Below are 18,876 nucleotides of genomic sequence, written 5' to 3'. Positions count from 1 at the left end.
TCTGCTTCTGCCCACTTGTATATTTAGCCAAAGTGGCTGATCATCTCCTATGGATCCACATAAAAGGCCAGTATATTTTTATCTTTGTCTCATCCATAGAGTCTGCTGATACAGTGATTAACTTTCCCCCAGTGTGTTTGGCACTTACATGCCACACACATGGCAATCAAGAGAAACTGCAGGTAGCTGTGCTTTTCAAATTGGAATATTGCAATCTAGGCTTGGACAGTCAGCAGGTGCCTAGCCTGCTACAATAGAGACCACGAAAAAATACCAGGGCTAAGTGAATACAGATGAGTCTATTTCTGGATCCAAACCTGCTCACTACACGTCATGTCTCTGAAAAAGCAGAACCCTTTTTTGTCCATATTAGGTATAAAACCCTTTCTAAAGGCACTGAGTGATTATATCAAGCATGTGGGATTTTGGTTAAAATCATTGTGTCAAATCTGCAGGAATGCCGAAGCCATGCCAGGAGTCTTGGATAGCTCCCAACCAAGAGCTGTCTCAATGAGTGCCAGTAAAAACATCACATTCCTGGGTCATCTATAAGACCAGAAACAATAACTGCTCAGTGCTTACTCAAAGATTCTGCTTTATGAAATAGCATTGCTTTGAAATGTTTTAAAAGCTACATGTCTCAGAGCTGGGACTCTTCTTCCTCACACTCATCATATAGGACATCCTTTTCTGCTATTTCAGGGACTTTTCCTTGCAAACAGCACAGCTTCCCGAGTGCATATGTATCAACTGTAAGAGACAGCAAGTAAAAGCCTCAGGCAGAGCTATTCTGAGAGGCAGGATTTCTCAAATCTCTAACTCTGGCAACTCTTCACATAGCCTCCCCCCTCAGCCATTAGTTTACACCGCAAAGAGAGATCTAAAACACCTGTTCATTGTGCTGTAGTTTGTTTCTTTCCCAGAAAAAAAAAAATTGTATCAGGTAAAGCACTAATCTTAACTTTCCTGTCCACACACCTCCCTTCTCTGCCTGGACTCATCTCCTTTCACTAGCAGAGACTTCGTAGAGGCTGCATCCAGCAACCGTGCTGGTTTAACCTTTTCTCTTCTTAGAATAGAGTGCTTCCAGTTTGCAGGCTGTGTTCTGCAAGGTAGCTACAGCCTTGCAGTCACGTCCTCCACTGCTCACTCTTCCATGCAATCAATCAGCCCAGTTCAGGAAAGCTGCGTGGTTAAGGAGCCCAAGCTGAAACGCATCAGACTGACTCTGCCTTGATATACTGCCTTCCCCCTAAAAGAAGAGGGATGGAGGGAATGGTGTTTTGGTTTTGATTTGTTTTTGATTTGTTTTCACAGAGCCCAGGATATTTTAAGCCTTAGTCCATCACAAATGAAAACACTGATGAGTTTTGTGGATAACAGGAGACAGATTCCCAAGAGCATGAACATAAACTGACAAGAACTTGGCTATGAGATGGAAGAGCTGAGATTTGCATCAGGGCTGATCCACAAGTGGCCAACACCAGTCTTGTTACAGTGAGTTTACTCTGAAGTTTGCTGAAAAAAGCCCCCTCCAAAACCTGCTTTTTCCTCTGCCTTTGGTAGGAGAAACAGAAGACCTTTTCTCCTAAAAACACGCCTGTCACTTTTCTCTTTCAAAGCACACCTCCATGCGCAGGTACTTGAAATCCAGGGGAGACCTTTAGAGATGTTGTTATTCTCAGTAAAATGGGATAGTAGCAAGATCTAATATCTCTAGTATATCGGTCAATTTCCTTTTATATGAAAGCGCATACTTCTCATATCAAGTGACCAGGAAAGATGTTATATGATTGCCTTGGAGGTAGCGAAATGTAACTGGAAAAAACTCCATGCTATCTATGAAAGTGCAGATTGTTTACAGGGGTACAATAGGTCACATTCCATGAAACAAGATAATATAAATACATTTTAAAGGGATACTGCACAGGATTTGTTATACAAACAGAACATAATTGTCATTGTATCCCTTGAGGTATTTTGGCAGGGTTTTAGACCCTGCTCCCAGAACTGTCTGGAAGAATCTGAAATCCAAAGGTGAAAGAGGGAAAGTGGAGCTGTTTGTTCATATCACAACATGCCAAAGAAGAACAAGGCTGACAAAAGGTTCAGTAACAAAAAAGTAATTGTTTTGTAAACAAAGGCATCAGAACACCGAACTCTGCAAAGAGACAGAAATAGTAAGCTGGACGCTACCTCGCAGGGTTGGACAGATTGGTCCATCTGACCATGGAGCCTATTGCCAATGACTGCCAAGTGCTCTAGAAGGTGTGAGAAACCTCTAGCTGAACATTATGAGCGCTCCTCTCCAGGATGGCTGGGGAATATTCTCTATGGAATTCTCCTTGCAGCAGTTGGCTTACCTTGAAGCAGAGTGGTTTATAATGAATTCAGGATTTTCATACAGTCCTGTATTGTGCAGTATGCCCCCATCTTTCCCATATGTAATGTTTGCTGAAAACTTCTTGTAGTTCCCAGATTATGGTTAGTGTATTTGACAGAAGTCGCGGGTTGGGAATCAGACTGCTCAGAGGAGATACTGTGTACTCCTGGGCATTAGAGCCACCCTGACTGCACCTTTCAGAAGTTGCTCAGGAAACTGCACAACCAAATACAAAAATATGCTTTAAAGCCCAAGCCTCTGGCATGTAAACGGTATCTGCCAAATTCACCTGCTCCTTGTTGCCTGTGGAAATTCTGTATTTGCATAGAGAAAAAAAGAAAGTATGAACATGGCTTTAAATAGAAGTATCTCACTGATACAGTACACATCCGTGAGACTGTTCCACCCGTGCACTGACATTTGCAGGGGACAAGAAATTGTTTCTCTCTGTGAGCGCAACTGAGCACTTTGGGGAAGGCATTTGAGGTAACAACACCAACTCCTCTGTTTCTCCCAGCAAGGCAGAGAGATTCTGTGGGGCTCAAAAAACAGCAGATCTCTGCTTCTTTTGCCATTTCCTCATACAGAGAAATGCTGAGATGCTTCTCTGCAGCTTCAAAAAACTTCTTTCTTGCTATGTCCCAGGCTGTGCCAGTTTTGGTCTCAGAGGGCAGGATTTGCCCCAGAAAGAGAACAGTTAGTATTACTCTACTTTCCTCTGCAGGGTAGGCTGTACCAGTGAGATGAGACATATCAGCTTCTGCATATCAGGTTTTGGAACCAGATGAAACATCTTGAATTAAGTGATCTCCCAGGGCAGCAGCAGATCTGCTTTTTAACTGGCTCTATAATTAATAGATAGGTTTAGCAGAGGAGTATGTATTTTTCCCATTTTTTCACATTATTTTTTGCTGACTGGTTGATTGATTTTTGCCAAGGGCAACAGAGGATAAAAAAAATTCTCTAATGCTTTCTCAAAACACCATTTATATAGAAGTATGCAGTATTGATTTTAATTCTGAGCCTGGTATTTCCTACTTTGCTAACCTATCTTCTGCACTAGCCGAAAGTCCACGTTCTATTTTTACCTTGCCTTTAATATAGCGTGGATTTCACAGAGCCTTAAGAGAGTAAAACATTAATCTTTCACTGAAAAATGAATTCAACATTCCTGTGTATACATCTTTTTCACTGTGGCTATTACTTCAGTCTCAACTTGACCGTGTGTTGCATTTCACAAACATAAGCTCTGTGAATGATTCTGAACTTGCTGACATTTCCATAAGTACAAAGCCTTAAATCACCTTGATCTGGTAGAGTGAAAACATTCCATAATTTGATTCTAGCCAACATTTGCTGAATGTACGTTATTATCCTTTTAAACGACAACACAAAAAATAACTGAATTGTGCTGCTGCACTACATCTTGTTATGCTTATTTACATCAGCCAGGATATATTCTAGGTGCTCCACTTAATTATCTCTGAATCACCTCCTGACAAGCCCTAGATTTACTGTAACACAAGCCTTCATTGACATTTCCTTTCCACAGATAAACCCTGTTGTTTTAGCCCACGCTTACAAACTTTGTTACACAGAGTAAGCGTGTTTCTGCGATGCTACCTAAAGCAAATACCGCCCACAGAATTGATAAACAATTTTTCTGTTATGTTAGTTTAAATGAAACCTCTTACAAATAGAGGACCCCCACAGAGCAATACCTCCCAGACAGAGCATCTGCTGTCTGCATGACAAAACTCATTGCCACAGAGACTTGAGTAAGAGCAGGGTCACGTAATGGCAGCATGCAGAATGGAGGGTGCTGTTCTAATATCAGCGAGTTGCTCTGTCTACCTGAAGCCCCTGAAAGCTATTGAAGGCAGGTGTTCCCTGCTTGGAAAGATGGGAAATTATGCCAGAGAGGGAAGGAAGGGGAAAAGGCCAGTGTCCTTTTCTCTTAGATGGAGGATACCTATTTAAAACCTTGCAATATTGCTGCAGATATTCATTTTGCACAGAGTATGCAAAAGGCTCCCGCAGTATTTATTATCCATATAAGCTCTCCAACCAAGTGCAGTCAACCGTCCTGTGAATAGTACAGGAGCTACATCTCCCTGGCTAGTCATTCACAAACAGCTCCAAATCTGTCCAACTGGTGATGAGTGTTGGCTAGTGCAGGGATGGCCAACTGCTGTATGCTTTGCTGCCATCCCGTACGTTCTGCAGGAATGGACAGAAAAATGCCTGTTTAAACTGTGCTTCACATGGCTTAATAGACTTCACTAATCGTCATGTAGTTTCCTTCCCCCCCATAACACACGTGCACACTGCCATGCTCTCATTTAACTGGTGACCAGACTGTTTTCCAAGTGATGAGTCCAGTGATGACATAGAACTGTTGAACCGGGTCCCCTTCCCACCAATTGATTACCCCTGGTGACAAGGACTGAAAGGGAGTCTGAGACCCGAGACTTCCTGGCACGGGCATCGTCTTATTGCACGGTCCTGAAACAATGCTGATGGTGGTCTGCTCTCTGCCGTCATTACGCCACCCTGGCCAGTAGGAGCACGTTTACCTACATCTCAGATATGCTGCAGACTGATTAGGCAGTGCTGGCAGAGCACTTTGGGGATGTAAGCAGCTGTCCAAGGAATAAACATTACTCACAAATGTTTAGAAATACCACATTTGCCTTTGTTTGCAGTGTTGTAGTATTCCTACTTCTGCTTGAAAGCATGTGATATAAAGAACTTAAAAGGAGAGCACCCACACAAGAAACTTCCCACATTCTTATGAATAGCTGAAAGGACTTGGAATCTATTTGATTCAGACAGGTATTTCAAAGTGTTATTATACTTGAGCTCCTCGCGTTTTCAAATTTCAGAGTGAGCAAACCAGTTTTGTTGTAAAACAGTGAGAGACAGCCTCAAAGTTCAGACTATAGTCTTGAGATATTGTTTAACAGAATTCTGCAGTTTGAAATTAAGGTGTGTACTTACCAACAGCCTCCTGCAATAGCCAAACCTCCGGCTTCCATCTTCCCCAGTCAGCATGAAAGAAAAGGTCTCACTAGAAGGAAGTAAATTGTCCAGATCTTAGTATCAGAACTACAGCATAGCTATGAGGTAGAGCATTTTAAAAGGGATACTACCTTATCCTGTGAGAGATTCTACCCATTTGAGGGTCTTCTCTCCACCTGCCTGTCATCTGGACATATGCCAGGGCCGAATTCCATCAGTATTAGAGCAAAAATATCGTCATGGTCCTGGACAACCTAGCTATCTTCTCGCAACAAGAGAGATGTGCTGAATTTCAGTAACATGGCAGTCCCATTCATACTGCAGAAGGGACGCTTGAAACAGATTTTGAGAGCAGTATTCAAATGCTGCATTATCCCTTACCTTTTAGTTAGTTCCTCTTTTTGGACTGTGCCTTGTTTTAAAGGGAGAACCCTAGATCTTCTCTAAGAGTAGAGAAATCATTTTCTAATCCAAAAATAACACATATTTGTAAAATCTAGCTCATTTTATATCCTTGTCTGGGATAAGTACTATTTGTGACAGAGAAGTACACCAACAGTTTAAGGCTATAATTACAGCACAGGTACAGAGATGTATTTGTGAATTTGCCCATGGGCTGATAAATGTTCTTGGCTACTTTGCAACTTTGAAATGGCTTATATAAAACACTTTTTCTTTGCAGTGCAGTGCCATGGTTTATACAGTTATAGCAGAATATGCTATGGATATCTTGTTTCACAAACATGGGCTCATGGAAGATCTGTTTAGCAGAGCAGCAGCAGAATGCTGTGTAAGCAGGGCTGCATGCTGCTCCCACCAATGTTGCCCGCACAGGTCTCTGCTTCTTCAGTGTGTTCAATACTTCACTATTCAGGTGCTTCCAAGTATTGAATAATACAGCCAAGCAACACAGAATATAACATGATTATGTTGTACGTGCCATGTGTAAGCCAATAAAATGTTCCATACGCACCCTTTTCTGCCGTAATTCCTGCAGGTGAATGCTAATTCCTTGTCATCACTGAAAGCCCCTTTAGACACACTCCACATGTGTCTTATTTCACACTACACTTATCTCTAAGCATAGGAAGATAGAGCTCTTCTGCTGGCACAGAGCATGTCTCCAAAAAGTTCTTGGAACAGCGTTGCTCTGAGAAAACAAAGAGGTGCCCTGCAACATTAGGTAAGCACTCCGGGGTAGATGACTAGGGCAGGTAGTGGGCAGGGCCCTGTTCTTTTCAAGATTTATTTTAAATACTTCCATTTACACTTCTGGATTTGGCACTGAGAGAAACCTTCAAACTTCTTTCCCTCAGCCACACAGGCCTGTAAGCCAGCCTGACTGGGACCTTTAAAAAAAAAAAGTAATACAACTGCTTGAGCCTGAAGTGGCAAAGTCTCAAACTGCTGCTTCCTTAATTGGGCATCAGCAAGCCGGCAGCTGCTCCAGATGCACTCCATCAGCACTCAGAGGCAGAGGAGCACCAGAAGGTTTACCTGTTGTATTCAGAGACAGGGAGCCAGTCCTTGGCATCAGGAAAGCAGAACTGAGGGATAGCCTTGAGACGTTCCTCTGCTTCACGCATTTGCTTGGTTGGTCTTTCTAGCTGCAGGGGGGCAAAAATTGAAGTTCAATCAGTTACTGTTAGGGCCAGCTCCACAGCACCTCTCAGCAATGTGGAGAGGGTTAATAATGAGCTCTGAAGAGCAAGGGCCCATCAGCTTGTTCCTTATTGGTGTTTTGAAGAGTGGGCACTACCCCAGGACAGTCTTATAGATGCTAGTACAACAGAAATCGTCACTGCTGTTGTGTTTTTTTTAATTGACTGAAACTCCCTTGTTGCACAATGTCCACTTACAACACACTCCTATCTCAAATTCCTTTCTGCTGCAAGAACACAAGAGAAATACCATAGCTCAGCCAAAGTCTTTCCATTGACTTCAGTGGGTTTTGGAACAAATCCTAATATAGTCAAATTGAGTTGAAAGTGAAATATTTAGAAACTGAATTTAAACACAATATTTAAAGCACCTACCGTTAGGCTAAACTCTCCAGCACTAGAAAAGACAATTTTGTAAATATGGAAAGCTTTCAGTCACCTTCACTTTCCTTCATAAAAAATCTGAAAGCTGAATGATTAACTCAATTTAAGAAATAGATTCCATTACTTTTCCCACTTTACTGATCTTAGCAAAGTAATGATCTTACAAGGCATTTAGAGTAAGTTGTACATAAGATTTTTTCTTTACCTTGGGAAACTGATATGTCACTTCTGGGAGGTAAGTGTTTTTAGAGGGCTTCTTTTTCAGTGACACTACCACAAAATATTCAAATAACTCCCGTTCTTGCCATTCGATTAGCTCCAATTCCAGGGTTCGATAACTTGGAGCCCTCTTCAACATTGACTGGATGTGTACTAGACGCTGGGTATGAGCTAGCATCAAAAAAAAAATGCAGATCATTACCTGGGAATGTAATGTGTATGTGTAAGCCACAGCCATTCACAAAGGACTTTCAATTTGCCAGTAAATTATTCCAAACATGTTCTCCTTACAAAATCAGACCTTAATACTATAGTCTCCCTCACTAATTCCACCCATAAATCAAAACTCTCTCCAAGTAGTGAAGTGATGCAACACTAAGTCACTGAAATCATTTGCAGTTCATAACTGTTGTCCTGCCAATTGTCTGCTTTTCCTTCACGTGTAAAACTATATTATAAGCTCTTACGTGAAACTTATAATGCAAATGCACTAGAGCCTCCGGGGCAACACTTCTCCTCAGGCCTGACTTGGACCTTGTTTACACTGCTGAAAAACACTTCTGTGATCTGTCCCTATACAGCACAGCTCTATGGTAAGAGCCACCAAAGGCATACTTTCTCCTTCTCCACAGCATAGGCATAGTTCATACAAGCTGTGGAATGAGCTCCAGGGAAGGGGGAAGGAAAAGAGAGAAGAGAAAAAACGTGCAAATTGCCTCCTGCAGGATTGCTTTGCTTGTGCCAATTCAGACCGAGGAGCAGATTTAGATTTATAGTCACATCCAGTCCTGACTGAAAGATACTCCTTGATCCAATGACTTGTCTCCAGATCTCTCTGGTGGACTAGTCAGTCATCACTACCTGTTCTGGTAGACAAATAAGTGAAAACAACTAAGTAAAAACAGCTGCCTGCATGCTTTTCCCCACCTCTTCACACCAGGATCTCTGTGCAATGGCAGACAAAATATTAGCAGCACATGTCAACCCCTTAAGGCTATATTCATTGACACAGTTTGCAAAAGACAGACTCTCCCTCGTTGTAGGGAAATAAGATGTTACAAGCACTTGATCACAGCAGTAATTAACTGATAGAAATAAAAGAAAATCCCTTCATGATCAGCTGTCCTACAACTAGTTTAACAACACAATTTAACAACACAGAATTATAAATTATTTTGATAAAGCACTTGGTCATGGCGTGACTGCACAAGGGAAGCCAATTCCTAAGAAAGATCCTGATTTGTCTTCCTTGAGAGCCTCACGTGGCTGGACAGTGCTTCATATTTGCAAGAGGCAAAACCAAAGAGCCCACCTCAACAAATGAGGACCTAAAAAATCCTGTTTTGTTACATATGACAGCTGGATCTTTGGCTCAGGATGCCCAAAGAGCATCTATGTAATTATAAGGTCATGTAGAAGCAGTCAGTTAGAGCAACATCAGAATGAGGATCCTCCTTTCCACAACAACAAGGGGAAAAGCTTCTCAGTTTCCAGTGAAAACAGAGTATTTCTAAGAGAGGCCCTGTTTTTCTTAATTGTGGGCTATGGGTAAAAGCAACCCCCTTGATTTTTGGACACAAAGAGAAACATAATCGCAAGTGTTTTGGGGCTAGTATCTGTCTACAAAGGAGGAATGAGCTGTTTTGCAGATATTGCTGTACAATGTTGCATACGGATTGTTTTGGGTGAGTTTCTGTGTCTTACCACCACCTGTCTGGAACACACCTTTTTTCCTCAGATATTTTTTTTTCCAGCCAGGTTTCCTGTATGAACAGTAAGCAGGTGATATCTGTAGTAGACAGATAAGAATGCTTTCTCCTCATCTTATAACCACAGCTCTGCGCTCCTGTGGGTATTTTTTGCCCTCACTTATTAGTAATACGATAGGTTTTTAGTAATAAAAATCTGCTTTTGCTGCCTTTGACTTTCTTTTACAGTTCTGTCCATTTATCAGGACTCTTGAAAATAACAGACTAATTTACTGGCCTGGCTTAAGCAGAGTTTGTGCAGGTGCCGTGTACTGATAAAGGAATTTCTACAATTTGCAGACGGCAGACCTATAAAAGAGTATGAGAACTGCTACACTGGATCATACCCAGTATCTTGCCTCCAACAGCAGCTAGAAGCAAACACTTAAAGCAGCATATGAATAATAAGAAAGTATATTTATCCAACCTCATCCCTCTCCGTTTGCACCCAGTAGTTGGTCTGAAAAACACTAGCATCTGTGAAGTAGCTGACAAAGCAAATCTATCAAAGGTCCTGTTCTTCATTATCTGGCACAGTTTCCAAATCCTTGTTAGATCCTCACAGTTCATTTTGTCCTTGCTTTCCACATTCATGCTGCTGTGTTGGAATTTTTGTGAGCTCTACAGTAATGAAGTTAGAATAGTTCAGGAAGGAAAATACAGGTCACGGACAGGAACAATGTGCAGTAGCATGAGAATGTATGTTGACAGGGTCTGTGACAGTGGCTGACTAGAAGCTGTTAAAGGCTGACCCCTTACCTTTAAACCTGTCATCTGAGTCGCTCTCACTCTCACTGTTCTCATCTGCAGAGGAGACAGAGGGATCAGTTAATATAAAACCAAAGCAAACATGAACTCAGTTTACTGTGGTGAAACTGTGAAAAACACACACCTCACACTGAACCTTGTGATCCACACATGCTGTCCTCCTGAGTTTTAAAACATATTGAAATAAACAGTTTGAGTGACTGTTTAAATTATGTTTCCATTGAAATAAGTTTCAATTTTGCTTGAGAATAAGAGCTTCATTTTGATGAAAATGTAGAATTCATTCTCCCTTCCAGCAAATGGTTGCGCTGAACTGCCATCTATGCTAAGCTAAAGAGGTGAATGAGACATTTTGAAAATGAATTTTTATCCCATCCACTACCTTTCAGACTTGCAATTTTTCTAATTTTTTTTTGAAAGGAAGTTATGTAGCACTTGAGAAGTCAAGGGAAGCCTTACGAGCTTTGTCTGGATAACATTTTTAATCAGCAGAATTCACCAGACTGAGATTAACATGCAAAAGTAATTTTACAATAAGATGCATTTCTGAGGTGTACTTGTATTAAACTTCATTGTACGCCTATTACAAACACAGCCTGAATTTCTTTCAGGGCCCATGCTTTTCTAGAACCAATCCAAAGCAGAGGCTGAGTTATATTCAAATGTTCATGCCAGGAAAAAGCATGAATGAATTAGAGAGTCAAATTGTAATTCTGGACAAAAATTAGAGATACAAACTACTGAAGAAGTGAACTAAAGAACAGGCTGAGTAAGTCTAGCTGGTCACAGGATTGATTGGATAGACAACAGTGAGAATATGATTTATTTTTATCTTATCCCCATTTTTCTCATTTCACAACATTATCATTGTTCATACCAGAAAGTTCTAAACAAAGCTGAGCGTGAGGTACATGTGAATGAAAGACGAGAATGTGTTGATTCTCTAATATTCAAGTGGATCACTGAACCATGATGCATGTATTGTACCTCGGAGGGACGCTGTCTCAATATTGGACATAGAAAGCTTCTTCAATCGTTTTTTCCCTCTTTTTGCACTGTAGATGGAATTGATTCTTTGGACAAGCTGCAAAATAGGCAAGTGAAAAAACAGTAAGGCTAAACACTTCCCTGCTATGAAACTTTTAATTAATGGATTTATCCAAACAATTTGACTGTGGATTATAGGTCAACTGGATGCCCTTAAACCTTTACTAGTTCAAAGTGCAACTCTCTTATTTTGAATCCCATTTGTTTGAATCACTTATCTTGCATCTCACTACCTTACCTATAGATAGGCTTTCATAGAGAAAGAACTCAGAAACCAAAATCCCATTTTCAAAAATGACTTAGGCACTTGCAATAAAAGCACAATATGACTGAGGATTCTGAGACAGAAAAAGTTGACTGTAGCTTTTTTAAGCCTTTTTAGGTACAGAGTAACCTGCTGCTTTGAAGCCACATTATATGAGCTGAGGATCTGGCCCATACAGACTTTTCCTCCCTTCCCCTTCGAACTTGTGCTGTACTTACTGACCTTCAGAGGTGCTGTATCTATTTTCTCCGATCCTACCCTTATCTATGAATGTATTTTGAAATGAGCTACTTGTGCTGGCTAAAGCAAGCAGTTGCTGGAGTTTTAACTCCTGGTAATCATCTTTATGACTTCCTTCAACAAGACTAATCCAGATAATACCTGCCTATCCAAAATAATTTGAGATGAAGGAAAATATTGATGTTTAGTGACCTTAACAAGAGGTTGGGATTACTAAAACTTACCAATTAAACAATATATTGTGATTTCTGAAAAGTCACAAATATGAAGCAATTAATCTTTATAATGGTTCGTAATAGCATATTTCATTCCATAGCAGCTTTACTCACAGAACTATTACACAGTTTGCAAAAGCTGTTTTATTTCAGCTTGCAGAGAGAAATAAACTCAGAGAGAGAAGCTAATTTGCTATAGACACAATAGAAAGTCAGTAACAGAGCACAGACTAGTACAAAATCTCATGCAGTCCCTCCAACAGTTGAATCATGCTGACTACATATTTCATCAGGAGTGCTATTTGAAACATATACCTATTTTTTATGGCAAATTTTACAGTTACTGCACAAATTCTCTTTACGCTTCTACTGGGCACAATAAGAACTAAATAAGGCCCCTCTCTCCATTTCCAAATGCACACAACCATGTGGTTGGGTACTTGAGTCACAATTACCAGAAGGAGAAGCCCAAAGTAGCTGAGGAGAGGAGCCAGGACAGGAGACCAGAGGAGGTAACCAATAACTAAACCAAGATTTGTTCTGGGGAAAAACAGGAGGCACCCCGTGAGGGGCCTTGCTGGGATTTTGTGCTCCCTTTGCTGGGCTGCTCAGCACTCTCAGCACTTCGTCTGCCTGAGCTGCTTCACCAAGAGTAAAACACCTGCATGGCGGTGAAGAAAGCCCTTTTTTTAAAAAAAAAAAAAGCATTTAGATATTGCTTCATGAAGCATCCCTGCTATCTTCTCTATGTGTTGTGCATCTGTGCAGGCATGGGGCAGTGATGCAGGACAGGGGTTTCTCAGGTTCAAGTCTTTTCTCTAATAACTAATATTTTCTCAATAAAAACATGAGATTATCCACAAATACATGATTCCAGGAGTGAGAGCTGTCAAAGGCAGAAATTATCATGAAATTTGTGATAAAACCATGAACATTCACATGTTTAAAGCATAATTTTACATGGGGAGAACGTCTGTTCCTTAAATCTGACGAAAATGAAAGTTGGGTACAAAACTAACATCCAAACTTTCAAAATTTTACTCAAAACCAAAGTACACTACTCTGTAAGTTAGAGTAACTTCCTCCAAAGATGTATGCTCATTTGTGCAGTAAAATAGTATATTTCAAGAAAGTAAAAATATAGTAAATATTAAGGACATAAAGATAATTTTCTTCTTTGCTTCTGGCTTAGGGAGAATTTCAAACTAATTGACAGGAACATAAAAATCTCTCCCCAGTCACAGTATTTACAGCCACATACTTTAAAATATACTGTTTAGTAAGAAAAGGAAAGAGCTGAATACAGTAAAAATTGCCTTTGTTCACAAGCCAAAAATAAATATATTGGCAGTTCTCTCCCCTTTGTTGCTATTGTACTAGAAAAGGCCTGGGTTTTGTTCGGTATGCCTTCCCCCCCCCCCCCCCCCCCCTTTTTTTTTCAGGGGGTTGTGTTTCTTTGTAGGTTTTTTCCACATCTTATTTTGAATTGGAAAATTTGAACTCCTTGCAAAATAGAACATTAGTTTTTGCTTCAAATCCTTCAAGACAACAGGGTTATGAGGATGGGGTAAGCTGTGAGTAAAAGCAGAGAAACATATTAAGTCAATAATAACTGTTTTCCCAAAACCAAACATGTGATGGGAAAAAAAACACACTTTAGATGCTGCTCCATGTTATAAATAATAATTGTTTGGCCATCACCCGCTCAAAATCATAACATTAGGTACACAAAATGCTCTGGCCCACAAAGCTTAAAGAAAAGTGTGGAAAAGAGAATTGGCTTAAAATCAACTCATTGCAAAGATGGCAATCAGATGTTTGCTACTTTTGGACCAGTGGAGAGTTATCCAATTTTAGAGAAGGGATTGCACAGTAGGGGTGTGTGTAAAAAAATAATACATTTTGGCTCCCAGAGTTACTGTTTCTGTTTTGATCTCAAATTTCCTTTAGGATGCAAAAAAGAGCTTTCTATGGCTAAATAAATAAATAAATAGTGGCTAAAGGTGGGATAGAAATTTTCAGGCTCTTGGAGACAGGCGACCTAACCCCAGCATGAGCCTTGTAATTGAGGCCTTGCGTTCAGTTTTATCTCCCCAGAGGACAATTTGTTGGAACAAGATCATCCTGCCAGTACCTTTGGGATCCTCCTGGCCCGGCGTGTAGACAGTAGCTCGCTTGCGGTACTCAGGCTGTCCTCATTGAGGCTGGAGGGGGAAGAGGGAATTCCAAGCTGAGCCAGCAGCAGCATGTCATCGTGGCTGTGCCGCTTGGGTAACCGTGGTAAGCGGTGGCTCTTCCTTTCCGACCAGTTCCCAATACGCAGAGACTGGCTGCTAGGCTTTGAAGGTAGCTGTGGGAACAAGAACATCTTGAGCTCTTCCCCTCGCCAACGTTTAGTGCAGAAGAAGCTCTTTGTGAGCGAGTGGTGGCACCATTGCACCCTATGAAGTATGTTCAAAAAGAGGGTGCAAGGTCAAACTGAAGAAACAGGGGTCAATATCTAAGGCTTTATCTAAATTTCAAAGAAAACAATAGACTGCATTTGGCTTTGGATTTCCATGCACCCACACCACATTAACAAACACCATGAGCATTCAAACCTAACTGAAAAGTTTGATGGACATCAAAACACTGATATGATGGGCCTGATCTCTCTCACTTGCAGTGGTGAAAATCCAGAGTGACTACACTGAGGCTGCTATTCATCCTAGATAAAGAAAGTAGAAAATCAAGCTGGCTGAATTTCCACCATGTCAAGATGCTTTAAGATCCATCAGTATGCAGAGGCTGGGTTACAGCTTTGTCCTACCTTCCCAAGGAATTCTCTTTAAAGGACAAATCAGTTATCATTGTAGCAAGGAAGGCAAGATCTCACTGATGGGAATAGGCATCAAGTAACATCTATCTTAAAAAAAAAAAAAAATGGGGCTCTCCCTCTCCTGGAACAGTCCTCAAAGCAGCTCTGCCCAACTCTTGGGAAGGTTAATCCGCAGGCTGGCAGGGTCAGGTCTTTGGCTTCTGTTTCCAGCTTCCCTATGATGCAAGTGAAGGACAGACTGCTACCTGCACTAGCAAATGTCCCATTTGTTTTACTTGGAGGGTTTACCTACTACAGGGCCATACGATCTGGCATTAAAAGTAGGTGTTTCTGTATGTGTGGGTTTTGCATCACAAACACGTCATCATCAATAAAACATTCTTTTTCTATCTGATGACTTTAATAATTGAAAACAACAAAAGGGAAGGAAGAAGAGATTGGGATTCAAAATGACCACAAGCCAGTGTTTCTGAGATCTCTGCTTACCACAGGTTTGCATGCCAGGAAAATCTGCAGCTGTCTAGAAATGAAAGTTCTTTTTGGAGATGATTGGTGAAAGCCTGCTGACCTTCTGATCTCTTCCATCTTGTTTATCATCATCCATGACTGAAGAGTCATGTTGCTAATCCAGCTATGTTGCTATGCTGGAAAAACTGGGTGATAAATTGTTGACAAAGCTGCCATTTTTCAGGAAATTGAGACTGTTCTATTTCTGGTCATCAGAGAACTGCCCAGGCTCATAGCTGACCTGCTCTTAGTGTCCCTTTGCTTTATATATCAACAAAATGACAGCACAATTATGGCAGGACTGACGGAAACTCCTGGCAGCATTTCAAAAAGAAGCTACCAGAATAAAGATAGCCTTGTTGCGTAGATACCAGAGAATACTTATTTCCTGAGAAACTTTACAGAAGCAACTTTAATCTGTACTTTCTTTTATCACCCTGTGTAAAACACCAAACGGTGGACAGTATCTTACCATGGACCTGTATGGGTCCTACCCCAATGGGACATCTTTCTGGACCATCTAAATGCTATCACAATTCCTTTTAACACACAGAGTACAGCCAAAAGTAATTGTTCTGCATAGTATGTCTCTCACTACAAAGTTATCTTCATGGCTGTAGTTTCTGTTTCTCCTTACTCTGCCTGATTATTCACTTCCCATATTTTCCCTTTTCAGTACCTTTGCTGAAAATACTCCTGTTTTACAACTGATGGGCAAGGTGTATACCAGGAATCCTGGTAATGCTTTTGTCTCTAGGACTGCGGTGCTCACATGTACCCAAACTGAATAAGCAAAAGAAAACATATTCAGTTTTGTTCTAGGTTACTTTACATGACAAAAATGTAGATCCTCATGATTTTTTTTAACTGCAAATTTTCTGTTGATTCAGTACAAAACAAAGTTCCGTTAAAAGGAGCTTTGAATCTCAAAATTAAGTATGTGATAAATTTATATTTTTCCTTATGAACACAATGATCCCATAAACAGCATAGCAATCTGGCATTTCATAGCTTTCACAGAAAACACACTGCTTTTGAAAATTCACCACAAAATGGAAACTCTGTAGAGTTCCCGGTGTTTTATTTTATGCTGCCAACACAGCTTATACAGCCTTGTTAAATGCAGACACTCAGGTTTTTCTAATTATTTTATTATTCATTTATTTACTAGGGCGGGGGGCATACTTTGCTTTCTCCATCTTACAAGAAACCATGCCATGCTACATACTTCACATTAGCAAGCCACGAGAGGCCGCACATAATACACGAGCAAGATTAAGAACCTGACTTTCTCCCTCCTGTCCTACTAAAAGCCCATCAGCAAACACTGAGGAATTCACAAAGAGGTGTAACCACACAAAGGATTTAGGGCCAGATTCAGCTCCCCAAACAACCGGCAGAAGGATTCTGCTTAAACTCGGCTGCCCATAGCCAGCCCTCGTCAGGGCTATTCCAAACAGCAATCAGCTTCTGCAGTGCAGTGCTGAGCCTCTGAATTACAGCTGCCAAGAGCAATGATTTATGGATTTGATCACATTCTTTTTCCAGATACCCTTTCTCACTCAGTGCAGCTGCTCTTCCTCCTATGCCACAACTGATTCTCTTGCAGCAGCTTTGAGCGCAGAAAGAAACGCGACCTCACGCCCTGCGAAGCCGTGCGTTACCTGGGGAGGTGATGTGTATTTCCTGTCCTGCGGAGTCCACATCCTGTGCAAAGAATCTAGGGAGTTCTCGGAGAGCTGATGGGATTTTCGGCCCGCGTGACGGCCTTTCAGCTCCACATCCTCATACGGGTTTTCCTTGGGTGACTCTCCTTCACATTTTTTTTTGTGTTTTTTTTTTTTTTTTGTAAGAAAAGAAAAACAGACAGGAATGTAAAATTTAAAAAAAAATCATGTGAACCAAGTAAAAGGCTTTAAGAAAAGCTCCTCAGCTTTCAGCATGACTCATCCCTCTTGCTGCAGCTGGAAGTATTTGGAGGAGAACTTGGCTATGAGGTCGACATTTTTTTTACTTTCCTTTTTTTTTTTTAAATAAAACACAAAGATTTCACAAGACGTGCTTCTGAGCATCCACAGCTGTGCAAAATTTATTGATATATAAAAACTAAGGCACATAACTACTTTAAAGTATATCAGTAGGTTTTATAAATCTATAGCAGCTACTCACAGGGTGAAACGAATAGCAATAAATAACTGTTCTCAGCATACCACCCTTACACACGATAAGACAACTTTTATGTGATGCTACCTTCATTTTTCTCTTCCCCTGAGAGAAGGCAAAGAAAGAATAAGCACTTCAGCTCAGCAGTGCCAAGAGAGAAGGTTGGAAAATGTAAAAGATGAGGGAAGAATTTCTGCACCAACCATGCTACATTCTCAGGGTGTTCTTTAAAATATATCACACCTTCTGACTGAGCAGCTATTCATTTCAACTTATGTAAAATTTGTTTTGCCCAGAAGAGTACTCATCCTGCCAGTAACATATGGAGGCTTGAACTGTTAATCACTAAATATGAGATAAATGAAAAATACATCGAAAAGCAGACTGCAGCCTTTGTTTTCTCAGTCTTTGAAAACCAGAACCAAAGTTTACAGCACAGATTTAAATGAGCTCCAAAACCCTTTGGCAGCCATTTCCATCTAAGGACTGGTGGAGCAACTCGTCTACACAGAAATACTGAACTCACTAAACCTCCCACCAAACTAAGAAGCACAAAGAGGAATGAACTCCACCAGTAAAATGAAAGTTTTGTATCCAATTCAGACAACACATAATCAGCAACTGGCTTAGAACTTCAAGATTTTCACGCACAGGGTCCTTCCAGTTTTCCAATCACCTTGCACAGAAAATCATCCCACCAAAGTCATCTACTCAAATTCAGAACTTGAATCTGCAGAAGCTTGAAACACGCAGGAAGTTCAAAGCTTTGGACAATCTTGTTTTCGTCATTATATCTAAAGATGACTATGAAACTTCTGGGTTTAGTACAATATATATACCAGAATTCAAGCTATTATATATAAGGTTTAGAAAAAACCCAGGTTTTATTATATACTGTATTTATTAGGAAGTGAGGACAGAAAGCTCTAGCATGGTTTATTATTCACAGAGACAATATTCACTTTTCACAGAGGTCACAGCTGAGGTATAGTTACTTTCAACGAGAGCAAGGCTTGAATTAATACCCTTGTCCTTTTGACTATCAGTTTTCATTCTAGACAGAATATTATATTTCCTCATTGCACAAAAGAAAACTAAAACAGTTTGTGTTTCTAGTTTACTGATAAGCCTAGAAACACAGGTCTGCTTGATCCATCAGTTATAGCGATAAGAGCTTGCAATTAGCAAGATCACACATTCACACGTTACCAGTAAAACTAGGGTTTTGCTTCAGTAGTGCATCATACTAAGATTTCTAGTCAAAACTAAGCACAAGAGTGAATGTTTTAGCATTGTTTTAATTAGTGGCCTGAATAACTGCTGCTCTTGAAGAATGTTTGAATTGGCAGTCACAACCTATTATTTCATCCAGAGGGAATCTGATTATACAGGTTGCACTGTCAATAGTCAGTCCACATGCTGTATAGAAAGGATGCC

The 18,876-nt window shown here is 40.6% G+C and overlaps 1 protein-coding gene across 11 annotated transcripts in view; it reads right to left on the bottom strand.

Moving 5' to 3' along the window:
- DENND2B (DENN domain containing 2B) overlaps positions 1–18,876 on the bottom strand; it is a 171,440-nt gene that overhangs the window by 35,648 nt on the left and 116,916 nt on the right. For all 11 annotated transcript variants that reach the window (XM_083838168.1, XM_083838172.1, XM_083838165.1 and 8 more), the window contains 7 exons: positions 16,941–17,089; positions 14,086–14,301; positions 11,172–11,268; positions 10,176–10,220; positions 7,655–7,839; positions 6,902–7,011; positions 5,384–5,453 (listed from right to left, as the gene is read on the bottom strand). In XM_083838168.1, the coding sequence (XP_083694294.1) occupies positions 5,384–5,453; positions 6,902–7,011; positions 7,655–7,839; positions 10,176–10,220; positions 11,172–11,268; positions 14,086–14,301; positions 16,941–17,089 (872 nt within the window). The remainder of the gene's footprint in view (positions 1–5,383; positions 5,454–6,901; positions 7,012–7,654; positions 7,840–10,175; positions 10,221–11,171; positions 11,269–14,085; positions 14,302–16,940; positions 17,090–18,876) is intronic.

Source organism: Anser anser (genome assembly GCF_964211835.1).
Source record: "Anser anser genome assembly, chromosome: 5".
Taxonomy (NCBI): Eukaryota; Metazoa; Chordata; class Aves; order Anseriformes; family Anatidae; genus Anser; species Anser anser.
Note: the sequence above shows the minus strand (reverse complement) of the source record. Positions and strands in the feature narration are given on the sequence as shown.